This window comes from Rhipicephalus sanguineus, chromosome 11 (assembly GCF_013339695.2).
Source record: "Rhipicephalus sanguineus isolate Rsan-2018 chromosome 11, BIME_Rsan_1.4, whole genome shotgun sequence".
Classification (NCBI taxonomy): Eukaryota; Metazoa; Arthropoda; class Arachnida; order Ixodida; family Ixodidae; genus Rhipicephalus; species Rhipicephalus sanguineus.
In genome coordinates this window covers 91628356-91640976 of record NC_051186.1, presented here as the reverse complement: position 1 = coordinate 91640976, position 12621 = coordinate 91628356, and the positions used below count along the sequence as shown (strand labels likewise).

The window sequence follows — 12621 nt, the reverse complement described above, 5'->3', positions numbered from 1 at the left end:
AGAATCCCAATAAAGAATGTTGTGCGGCAGGAAGACACGATCTCTCCAATGCTATTCACCGCTTGTTTACAGGAGGTTTTAGGGCCCTAGATTGGCAAGAATTAGGGATAAGAGTTAATGAAGAGTATCTCAGTAACATGCCATTCGCTGATGACATTGCATTGATGAGTAACGCGGGAGACGAATTAGAGCTAATGATTACTGAACTGGATACGGAAAGTAGGAGACTAGGTCTGAAAATTAATATGCATAAAACAAGTAATTTGGAACAATCTTGGCAGAGAACAGCGCTTTGCGATAGGTGGCGAGACACTGGAAGTTGTAAAGGAGTACGTCTACTTAGGACAGGTAGTAATCGCGGAGCCGAACCATGAGAGTGAAATAACTAGAAGAATAGCGATGTGATGGGGCTCATTCGCAAGCATTATCAAATCATGAATGGTATCCTGCCACTATCCCTCAAGAGGAAAGTATATACCAGCTGCATCTTACCGGTACTTACCTACGGAGCAGAAACCTCGAGACATATAAAGAGGGTTCGACTGAAATTGAGGATGACGCAGCGAGCGATGGTAAGGAAAATGATAGGCGTAACCTTAAGAGACAGGAAGAGAGCTGAGTGGGTCAGGGAACAAACGGGGTTAAGGATATCATAGTTAAAATCAAGAAGAAATGGATATCGGCCGGGCATGTAGCACGTCTGCAGGATAATCGGTGGTCATTAAGGGTAACTGACTGGATTCCAAGAGGTGGGAAACCTGTGAGGGGGAGATAGAAAATAAGGTGGGTAGATGAGATTAAGAAGTTTGTAGGTATAACGTGGCAGGAGAAAGCACAGGACCGGGTTGGTTGGCGGAACATGAGAGGCCTTTGCTCTGCAGTGGGCGTAGACAGGCTGATGATGAAACAATGCCCCAGGTAGCTAGATGCATTATTCTTTCAAAACACAACAAGGGCGAGGCTCAATTTATAATGTACTCTGAAAATTTGCATTATTTCAGTATGCCTGCATTATTTCAGTGTGGCTGTGCTATGTCCAGTGCTGAGCAGCATCAAAGATACGCGCATCTTAGATATTATTTTATATACTCGCTGGGTGTTTTGTATATGTATCGAGGTACGTCTCGCAAGACGTGTATGATTATCTGTGTTTCCGATACATTAAATAATGTATCGTGTATCTTAAAATACAAGATACTGCATCGCAACACCCGCGTGAGAAAGAGTAAACGTTGGATGAACACAGCTTCTCAAGCTGATACTGCTGCCATTGAGCCAGCTGAATAAAACTAAACGCAGTGACACACTGTGATTTCAGTAGCCGCGAGCATCTCTACACCCTCCGCAATAGCTTGTGTGGTGTTTTCGTTTTTTCAAAATAAGCAAAGCTTGCACATGCGCATAAGAGCTGCGCCACAAACCAAACAAAACTACTGATCCCGCGTTTCAACTGTGTATTAAACAGCGGTCCGAATAATGCTCTTTTACTGCACACTGCTTGTTTTTAAGGTTTTGTGGGCTTAATCTATCCGGCGAATTTAGTATTGTCGTTCTGGTTTTCATGAACTTATACATGTGCGTTCATTGATATACCTCTTTAAAATATTGCGCTCCTTGCTTTCGCATGCCACGGATGCATGCATAACCACATGGTATTGCAAACAGCATGCGAGGGCCCTCCATCAGCGGGAAGAGGAATGCGATGACCTACCAACAAAACAGCTCCATCTACTGTACGGATCCGTAAACCTTTGCCCCGTGTTCGCAGCACACGCTCACCGATCAAAGCGGCAGAATAATAAAAGGGGAGGGATTCGCGTGAAGCGAATGGCAGACGCGGCATGCGGACTATGTAGTACGGATCACACCGCCTTGCGAGGCTTGCAAAGAGGTTCCTGTTGGAATCTGCGCCAATTGTTGCGCCAATAGAGGTGGTGTGGTCACACCGGACACCACCACCACCGGATTGAACTCGGCCATAAGATGCTTCGCATCTAATATAACGTGGTAGAAGAGTACAATAACAACCAGGTGTCACACAATGGGAATTGCTCAACGAATGAGTGGTTGAATGTTTCCAACCCATTACAAAGGGTTCTGTCATAATACTTCATTGCCATCAGGCACAACATCAACAAAGTTCACGTGATGCCTTAGAGGTGTTTAGCGGGTACCACGGTTCTCCACAGAATGATGAAAAATGGCATAGTGTGTGCAATGCAAAGGAAGTAACTAGCGGTTCGTTGAAAGCGTCCAATCTATTACAAACGGCTCAGCCATAATTCTTCATCGTCATCAGCCATAGCATCAACAAAGTGCATATACCTTACAGATGTGTAGCTGGTGCCTCGCTACTCCGCAGAATGACGAATAATGGCGAAGTGGGTGCTTCCCAACTGCACAAAAATTATGATTTATAGCGTAATGGGTGCCTTGCTTGTGTAGTTATATTAATATCCCCAAGGGAGTTTATAACGGGCTCTATAAATGCAGCTCTTCCCGCTTTCGCTGTGACTGCGCTGCGCTTTCCGTGCAAGCCTGTTTTTTTGGTAGACCTGGTATTTACATAAGCACAGAAAAAGTACATGCGGTTAGAAAGGTAACAAAGTTTCACGACTCACTTACAGATGTGATTGAAAAGCGTGCCGCATTTCAGTTGACGGAGCTTGCATGTATATTTAGGATTTAACCGATTATAAGCATGAATAACACGGCTAAAAATGTTCCGACGGATGCATTGGACTGCTGTATGGCACGTTCCCAATACCGACGCTCTAAACACTAAATTACAGATGCATAACTCAACAGGCGATGCGAAATCTTCCGCCTGCAAGGTAGCACGTCAAAGCATGCTTTTACTCAAGCTATGCTTAAAACGCTTGCCCATTTTGTAGGATTCCAGCGGTTTTCACTAGAAATTCCTTCCAGCAATCCAGCGCGGTGTGCAGCATGACGCGCTTTTTCAACGCTTGCGAAGTGTCGTCGAGTCGCCAATGTAAGTATTGTGGATGCAGATAAGAAATTACCATCAAACACTCAAACACAACTCCGTATCGTCAAAAATATGGAAATTTTTGAACATTTCAGATCTGATCAACGCCTATAGAAAATCTCACAACGAGATTCTGTTGATGTAATTGCATACTTTACCTATTGTACCATGTAATTAGCCGGACAATGATGTTTTTCCGGATATTTCGTAATCAATGTGTGCCTAAAATGTATTCACAGTGAAGGTGGTTAAGGGGTCCAAATGCAGACACAAGAACGCGAACAAGACGCGTGATTTTTGTTGTCTTTTACTATTTTTCATTGCGTCCATGTTTGCAAGCCTTACCTCTGTTATGCCCAATCCTTACCAACTTGACGAAATTTTTGTCACTTGGATAAAAATTTTGTTCTGTCTCGCTCAGAGTCTCACTCTAGCTATAAGGTTACCAGATATTGCCAACATGTGTCCCTGGCAAAAGTCTAAAACATAGCCAAAAGAACGCAAAAAATGTGTAGTATGCGTACGCATTCCAAGTGGTTCTTCTTTAGGATAACTTAGAACAGTTCAAAGATCCCATTGCTGTCCTAATACCTTGATCGCAGAATTAGCCACCTCACATAGCTCATCAAATATTTTGGTATATGTGGCCACAGTGAGCTCAGGTGTATAGCTATCCAACTGTTATAGCACACTCCAACAAATACGTGTGACGTACGGTCAAATTTATGAAGCATTGCGGAGATATGTGAACTGTTTTTTTTTCACTAGAGGACTAGCTGTGCTCGAAATTGCAGGCGTGTTGTTTTGAAAACCCAGCACTTTTAGCGGCTTTGCGCGCTACATGGGTAGTTGATGTGCCTGAGTCTCCTTTTGGCGTACAAGTGTCAACAAGGCTGCCGGATTGATGAGTGTTATGGCAAACATCGCGTGCGCTGTTAAAATATGAATGTGTTTCTTTACAATTAATATCGATTGCTTCTTCGTAATTCAAATGCGTGAACAGCGCAAGGAAATCGGTACTGACTAGCAATTGAGGAACGTGGTTGCAATAAATACCAGCAGTCCTATTCATATGCAGATAAACAACAAACGTTCTGCCAGTAGGGGTATATGTTTGATATAAAGAACAATGGCCAAGGTAGCCACAAGCAGTATGTTTTGAATACACAACAATAGAGAGTATTAAGGTAAAATCTACTCTGCAAACATTTATTTGTCTCTATTCTTATAGTATTGCTGAACTGTGTCTTTCCGAAATAACATCTAACCACGCAGGTATGTATCGACATTAAAGATACTCAGCTCTCTGGAAATGTAGGCCCAAAAGAATAAATCTTTAATGTTAGTTTGTCTTTCACTGACACGGCAAACAGATATATGGACCAAAATTTATCCTTAGGTAGGTGGCGCTCTGACGAATTCCCAAACCATGCGGTGAGAAAATCGAATAATTCGGCACTTCAAACTTCCCTACTGCCTTTTTATGTCGAGGTTTCATGTGCTGCAAACAAGGCATGAGCGTGTGCTCACAGCGGACAAGCATTGCTTGTGGGTGAAGGCGATGCATTCGTTCAATTATTTACCCTAACTCTAATATATGTGGAGCAGTAAAGTGCTGCTGGTGTCGCTATACAAATATTTCAACATCACACCATACCAAAGTAAAAATAAGGCAGAATACATTCAGATGTGTGAATAAAAAATATTTGCGGACGTCAATGGGGGACGAACTAGCCTAGTTTAAATATTATTAAACTCATATGGCATCCCTGTCTGGCTAAGACACTATTTATTAGAAACTTTCTTGCAGGTGAGCTAATCCTGCAGGCCCTGTTGTTCTTCCGATTGCACTTTAAGTTACCACATTTTTCTAAGAATGAGGGCATCGTCAAATTCGAGCCGTATGGTTATGGCGTGAGCACCAGTGTTTCACGAATTTCGCACGTTTCACAAGTTTTCATCGTCAGAAGCCACGGAGCGTGGAACCATACCGCAGTTATGTCTAGACAATCTGACAGCAGTTAAGTTACTCGCGACAAACAAGATTTTGTAGAAGAAATAACATCATTTTAGCTCATGCATAATCCAGGACGCCTGGTTTAATACGCTGAACTTCCGCTACCGTAAGCAGTAGTTGAGCGCTTGTTTCTTTGCTATAAACTACGAAATTTCTTTCACAGCTTTTAACTTTTGTCGTAGCATACCAACTATAATTAGTAATAAGCATCTTTCTTAACACATAACCTTAATGGAGTCCTTCAGAGGTTGCCTCTGACGCACAAAAATAAATCGAGTCCTTAAGATTTGTTCGCTCAGTATTTGTGCATAAACTTCTGTTTTCTCGTAGCACTGATGGATGACGACTTTTGTGCATCACCTGGTTTGACACGCTTGACTTCCGCTGCGGTAAGCAGGAAATGCGTAGTAGACACCAAGTCTTCCTCGCAGCGGCTTCGCCTTTTCAACGACCTAGCTGCAGCCACAAATATGTTTGTGTTAGTAATCAGCGCTGCGGTACACTCCTACGTCAACTGTTTCGGAAGCAGGCAACCTTTTTGTTCTTTCCTAGTATATAAACACTACGATTTGGAGTATTTTCCCGACCTGAGAGGCTCTGCGCATTTTGAAAAATAATGACGACGGCTATGCGTATTCGCGATGCGCTTATTTTTGCAGTCCTCATGACAGTGCTGGATATTGGGCAGTCAGGGCAGTCACACAGAGAAGAAAAGGATGAAGACATCGCCGAGGCAAGTTTTTCATGCGGTTGATACAGTGTCAGGAGAGAGTAGAACGCTCAGAATTCAGCCGACTAACAATATGTCACTTACGATTCCTGCCGAATAAAGTGTATTAGCATAAAACCGGAACCTAACTGTTATGAATAATGCAGGCAAAAGTCCGCTGGTGTATTGAAGTGTTCACACTGCTGTATTGATGCATTGGCAACAACGAATGTTAGAGCTGTGGTATGTGCAAAGCAGGACGAAATGTCCTACTTGGGCTGTGTTAACAACTGGTAGTCTTGTACACAGTCCATCGAAGCCCCTACGCCAGCGAGTACCCATAATTGTCCTAGACGCGTATTTTTTAACACTGTGGTGTATTTGTCCCTACAACATACAGCCATGTGAAACGATATGTTTGAATGGGGATCATCCTATACGCGTGTTGGCCATAGATAATGATTCTTAAAAATGTTGAGCTGAACTTTCGAAGAAAAATGAGGGAGAAGTTTAATGATTAGTGAAGAATCATGTTAGGGCGCCATGGAGTATAAGTGAATGATGATACGTTTACAAAGAGCTTTTAAACATGTCTGTAAAAGTTCGTGTAGTAGAAGGTTTCGATTGGCCATGTGATTTTGTCGAACTTAATTTCTTATGTATAGCCAAGTCGCAATTGACACATGTCGATGTCGCTGTTAGGTAAACGTCACCGACATTTATTTTACACAAGTGTTAATACTCGAGGTGCGCTTCTCCTTGTTCAGAATAACTCCATCAAACCATCTCGTTGACATTTAACCCAAAGTATGCTACGGCAGAGTACTCAACTGCGCGCGAGGCATTGCCTGATCTGCCCATTGCACACTTGGCGACGAAAATTTCTACGTATTTCGTTCGCCTTATCAAACCACTCTTGATTGCGAAAACATATATATATATATATATATATATATATATATATATATATATATATATATATATATATATATAAACATTCCTTGACAAATATGGTGCCCCTCATTCTCTCTCGATGAAGTCATCATCTTAACCTTGTTGGTTTGAATTCATCGAAGGACTTGTTGAGGGTTAACCCTTATCTCATATATTTGGATTTCAAATGACCTTGATGGGTCCTTGAGAAAGGCACCATGTGATGAATTTGTTAAGGGGTTGTTTATTTAGGTTCACTATTGAACTCTCACCGTTAGAGTGTGTTTCGGCAATTGCTTGCTTTTTTTACAGCGAAAGCTGTTATGAGATCATTTCTCCGGCCGTTTTTGGCGCCGTAGTTGTCCGCCGCCGCCGCCGGTGTCCGTAACCAGTATCGCTCGAAATAAGAAAAAAAACTAAATAAGAAAAAAAATTCCAGGATGGAACGAGGTTCGAACCTGGGCCCTCTGCGTGGGAGCCTAGTATTCAACCTCTGAGCCATGCCGGTGCTTGAAACTGCATTGCAAAAAGGTCCTATACAGGCTTCATGTCGGGAAGGAACCACATTAGCATATGCAATATAGCGTGGTAGAAGATTAAAATAAGCACCAAGCGTCGCACAACGCGAATTCTGTAACCAGGCGTCAAACAATTGCGAATTGCGCAACGAGTAGGTTGTTGAATGCTTCCAACCCATTACAAAAGGGCTCTGCCATAATTCTTCATCGTCATCAGGCGCAGAATCAACAAAGTGCGCATAATCCCTTACATGCGTTTAGCAGGTACCAACGCTCTCTGTAGAATGACGAAAAATGGCACAGTGCCTGCTGCCCTACTTCTAAAATATTACAATTATTTATAGCGTAGTGGGTTACTCGCAAGTGCACTTGTATTGGTTGCCAAGGAAGCCCATAAGCGCATGATCCACTTCCTCGGGGTCTCAGTAAGATTACAATGATTTATAGCGTAGTGGGTTCCTCGCAAGTGCACTTGTATTGGTTGCCAAGGAAGCTCATAAGCGCATGATCCATTACCTCGGGGTCTCAATAAAGTTCTTCGCCCCCCCCCCCCGTCTCTCTTCCACGTCAACGTATACAGCATGACGGGAGAGGGAAATAGCGACCGGGCGTCACCCAATGCAAATTACATAACTGGTGGGCCGTTTAAAGATTCCAACCCATTACAAAGGGCTGAGCCATAATTCTTCATCGTCATCAGTCGTCACGTCAACAAAGTGCACGTAATGCCTTACAGACGTGCAGCTGGTGCCTCGCTTCTTCATAGAATGACGAATAATGGCTTTGTGGGTGCTTCCCAACTTCACAAAAATTTTGATTTGTGACGTAGTGGGTACTTTTCTAGTGTACTTGTATTGTAGCCCCAAGAGAGCTTAACGGGCTCTAGAAACGCCGCTCTTCCAGCTTTCGCTGTGACTGTGCTGCGGTTTCAGCGCAGGCCTGGCGTTTTTTTTTTGTAATATGGCATGTAATATGCATTCAACTGATTGAGCGCATGCAATATGTGTGTACTCACTGCCGCGATATCTTGCTATGCGAGGTGGCCGTCAATGTCAATAAATGAATCCAAAATAAATCAATCTCGTATTGAAAATTCTGATAAAGTGCGACTGCGATGTGAATCCCGCTCGCGGTGCGCTTTGGTTGCCAAGAAACACGGGAAGCGAGCAGAGGTGTGTAAGTGTTGAAGATCGCAGGTTGGCCTAGTTCGCTGAGCCCCCGCTGTGCCCTCAAGCTATTTTAAACAAGGCAGCCTGATCGGTTTCCAAGGACACTATGGAATGCAGCGTAAAAGTGCGAAGCGCACCATCTGTTGATGCCGTCTATCCAAAATTTTGACAGACACGTAGCTAGGAGTATCTATGGTATTTAGGTCTGGTGTTCTGTCGAGTGACCGAGGGCACTTGCTCGTGGCGTGTGTTGTCTATTGTCGGACTGTTCTTGGCAAGTTGGAGAACGATCAACAAGCGATGAGACTAAAGATCCCCAGAAGAGACGAGCAAAGCTAGCCGACATATCTGGCGACAAGTCAGTCTGACGAATAGGATTTGTTTACGGTACTTTGCATGGATCCACATGTCCCCCATTACACGTGAGGCTAACCAGGATGGACCTGGCGAAGGAGCGCATCTGGCATCCGAGCCACGTGGAAGCAGCGCGGCTATTCGGTGCATTGTCGGGTGGCGGGTGTGTTGGTATGCCACGACACCTAACCCAAACTTCATTGCTTCGGCAAGATATTCAAGGTGGTAGAACGTCTGACGTAAGTGGCATCAACATCAATAGACTGCCTGGCTCAACAAGCGTCAACACCACCTAGGTGCCTGATGCAACGCGGGCGAACCATGGCGGGAGTCTCATGCAACCCACGGCAACTCCTGCGTTGCATCTGACGTAACCGATGGCATTTCCTCACGAAACGTGCAGCAAGCCCTCTCATCCACGGATCCGACGACGCCAGTGCTCGCTTGAACACTTTCGCAACGATGGCGTTCTTGCCCTCGAGGTATTCCATAAGGCCTCGGAGTTCCGGGTCGGACCGCTGTTGTTCAGCGAAGTCGTCGGCACTTATGGTTCCCAAGAAGTAGTCATCATCCTGGTCGTCTTGCGGCGGCGGGTCCACGGGGGCGCGTGACAGGCAGTCGGCGTCAGAGTGTTTTCTTCCGGACGTGTAAACGACGGTAATGTCGAATTCTTGAAGTCCCAAGCACCATCGTGCGAGATGACCTGAAGGGTCCTTCAAGTTAGCTAGCCAACACAGGGCGTGGTGGACGCTCACAACTTTGAAGGGCCTGCCGTAAAGGTAGGGGCGAAACTTTGATGTAGCCCAGATTATGGCAAGGCACTCTTTTTCTGCCGTAGAATAGTTGGCTTTCGCCTTTGATAGCGACCGGCTAGCATAGCTGATTACCCTTTCCAATTCGTCAGCCCTCTGCACAAGAACGGCGCCGAGTCCTAGATTGCTTGCGTCGGTGTGCACTTCTGTTTAGGCGTATTCGTCGAAATGCACGAGAAACGAAGGCGTCTGCACGCGTCGTTTTAGTTCTTGAAATGTTTCCTCCTGCGGCGTTTCCCACTAAAACTCGACGTCGGTCCTGGTAAGGTTAGTAAGTGGCTCGGCGATGCGGGCAAAGTTTTTGACGAACCGCCTTTAATAGGCGCACAGGCCGAGAAATCGACCCACCGCCTTCTTGTCCGCAGGCGACGGGAATGTAGCGATGGCGACTGTTTTCTGCGGGTCAAGGCGTACTCCGGACTTGCTTATCACGTGTCTCAAGAACAAGAGCTCGTCGTATGCAAATCGACGCTTTTCTGGCTTCAGGGTGAGTCCGGAGCTCTTTATTGCTTGAAGTACAGCTTCAAGCCGCCGTAGGTGTTCGTCGAAGTTTGAGGCAAACACAACGACGTCGTCCAAGTACACGAGGTAAGTCTGTCACTTCAAGCCAGCCAGTACTGTATCCATGACACGTTGGAAAGTCGCGGGTGCCGAGCAAAAACAAAGGGCATGACTTTGAACTTGAACAGGCTGTCTGGTGTTATGAAGGCAGTCTTTTCTCAGTCTCTCTCGTCGACTTCGATTTGCCAGTAGCCGGTCTTGAGGTCCATCAACGAAAAGTACTTGGCGTTGTGCAGTCTATCTAGGGCGTCGTCTATTCGTGGGAGAGGGTACACGTCCTTCTTCGTGACCGTGCTCAGGCGACGATAGTCGACGCAAAAACGTAGGGTTCCATTCTTCTTCCTCACTAACACCACAGGTGACGCCCACGGACTCTTGGACGGCTGGATGATGTCGTCGCGTAGCATTTCGTCGACCTGTTTCTTGACGGCCTCGCGTTCTCGTGTCGAAACTCGGTACGGGCTCTAACGGATTGGTCGGGCACTTTCTTCTGTAATGATGCGATGTTTCGTGTCTGGGGTCTGTCGAACTCTTAACGACGACGAGAATCAGTTCTTGAATTGTAGTAGCAGGGCTTTTAGCTGGTATTGCTTGTGCTTCGGGAGGCTCGGGTTGACGTCGAAGTCGGGTTGGGTTCGTCGATCCGTCGAAGCAGGTTCAGTAGCATCGAAGAGGGCGAAAGCATTGCTGGCGTCCACGAATTCGTGGATGTAGGCGACCGTTGTACCAATGTTGTGGTGCCTATATTCGTTGCTGAAGTTTGTCAGCACTACCTTTCCTTTGCCATCACACAGCTCGGCTATGCCTCTTGCGACGCAAATCTGACGGTTCAGAAGTAGGTTCTGATCGCCCTCGATGGCACCTTCAAGGTCTGCGGGTTCTTCGGTGCCGATGGAAATGATGATGCTAGAGATAGGCGGAATGGTGACGTGCTCTTATATCACATTCAATACGGCGTTTCCTGGCGTCGTGTGTGGCAGCAGCGCTTTTACAGCGAAAGCTGTTATGAGATCATTTCTCCGGCCGTTTTTGGCGCCGTTGTTGTCCGCCGCCGCCGCCGCCGCCGCTGCCGCCGCCGCCGCCGGTGTCCGTAACCAGTATCGCTCGAAATAAGAAAAAAAACTAAATAAGAAAAAAATTCCAGGATGGAACGAGGTTCGAACCTGGGCCCTCTGCGTGGGAGCCCAGTATTCAACCTCTGAGCCATGCCGGTGCTTGAAACTGCATTGCAAAAAGGTCCTATACAGGCTTCATGTCGGGAAGGAACCACATTAGCATATGCAATATAGCGTGGTAGAAGATTAAAATAAGCACCAAGCGTCGCACAACGCGAATTCTGTAACCAGGCGTCAAACAATTGCGAATTGCGCAACGAGTAGGTTGTTGAATGCTTCCAACCCATTACAAAAGGGCTCTGCCATAATTCTTCATCGTCACCAGGCGCAGAATCAACAAAGTGCGCATAATCCCTTACATGCGTTTAGCAGGTACCAACGCTCTCTGTAGAATGACGAAAAATGGCACAGTGCCTGCTGCCCTACTTCTAAAAAATTACAATTATTTATAGAGTAGTGGGTTACTCGCAAGTGCACTTGTATTGGTTGCCAAGGAAGCCCATAAGCGCATGATCCACTTCCTCGGGGTCTCAGTAAGATTACAATGATTTATAGCGTAGTGGGTTCCTCGCAATTGCGCTTGTATTGGTTGCCAAGGAAGCTCATAAGCGCATGATCCATTACCTCGGGGTCTCAATAAAGTTCTTCGCCCCCCCCCGTCTCTCTTCCACGTCAACGTATACAGCATGACGGGAGAGGGAAATAGCGACCGGGCGTCACCCAATGCAAATTACATAACTGGTGGGCCGTTTAAAGATTCCAACCCATTACAAAGGGCTGAGCCATAATTCTTCATCGTCATCAGTCGTCACGTCAACAAAGTGCACGTAATGCCTTACAGACGTGCAGCTGGTGCCTCGCTTCTCCATAGAATGACGAATAATGGCTTTGTGGGTGCTTCCCAACTTCACAAAAATTTTGATTTGTGGCGTAGTGGGTACTTTTCTAGTGTACTTGTATTGTAGCCCCAAGAGAGCTTAACGGGCTCTAGAAACGCCGCTCTTCCAGCTTTCGCTGTGACTGTGCTGCGGTTTCAGCGCAGGCCTGGCGTTTTTTTTCTGAGGTTAGTGTTATTGACTCAGACCTCAGATCGATGACGGCGCCGTGGTGGCTTAGGAAGTCCATCCCAAGTATCACATCCCTGGAGCAAGGCTGTAAGATTACAAAGCTCACAGAATCAGTCCGGTTATTGATGGTGACTTGCAGTGCTGACTCCAGCCGCAGTTATTAGATGGCCCCCAGCGGTCCGGATTTCGGGGCCTTGCCAAGAGGTCCTAGCTGTATTCAGTCTTGTGGCGAATGGTCCACTGACGACGGAATAGTCGGCTCCAATGTCGACGAGAGCGGTGACTTTGTGGCCGTCGAGTAGTACGTCGAGGTCGCTAATCCGTCATCTTGTGTTGCGGTTAAATCACGGCCTCGGGTCACGGCTAGGTCGGCT

The 12621-nt window shown here is 46.0% G+C and overlaps 1 protein-coding gene across 3 annotated transcripts in view; it reads left to right on the top strand.

Moving 5' to 3' along the window:
• Window positions 1-5512: 5512 nt before the first annotated feature.
• The window catches only part of LOC119373547 (uncharacterized), an 89189-nt gene continuing 82080 nt past the window's right edge, over window positions 5513-12621 (top strand). The window contains exon 1 of one of the 3 annotated variants that reach the window (XM_037643603.2): window positions 5513-5742. In XM_037643603.2, coding sequence (XP_037499531.1) covers window positions 5626-5742 — 117 coding nt within the window. In that variant the 5' untranslated portion in view covers window positions 5513-5625. The remainder of the gene's footprint in view (window positions 5743-12621) is intronic. The other 2 variants (XM_037643600.2, XM_037643602.2) reach the window with 2 other exon arrangements.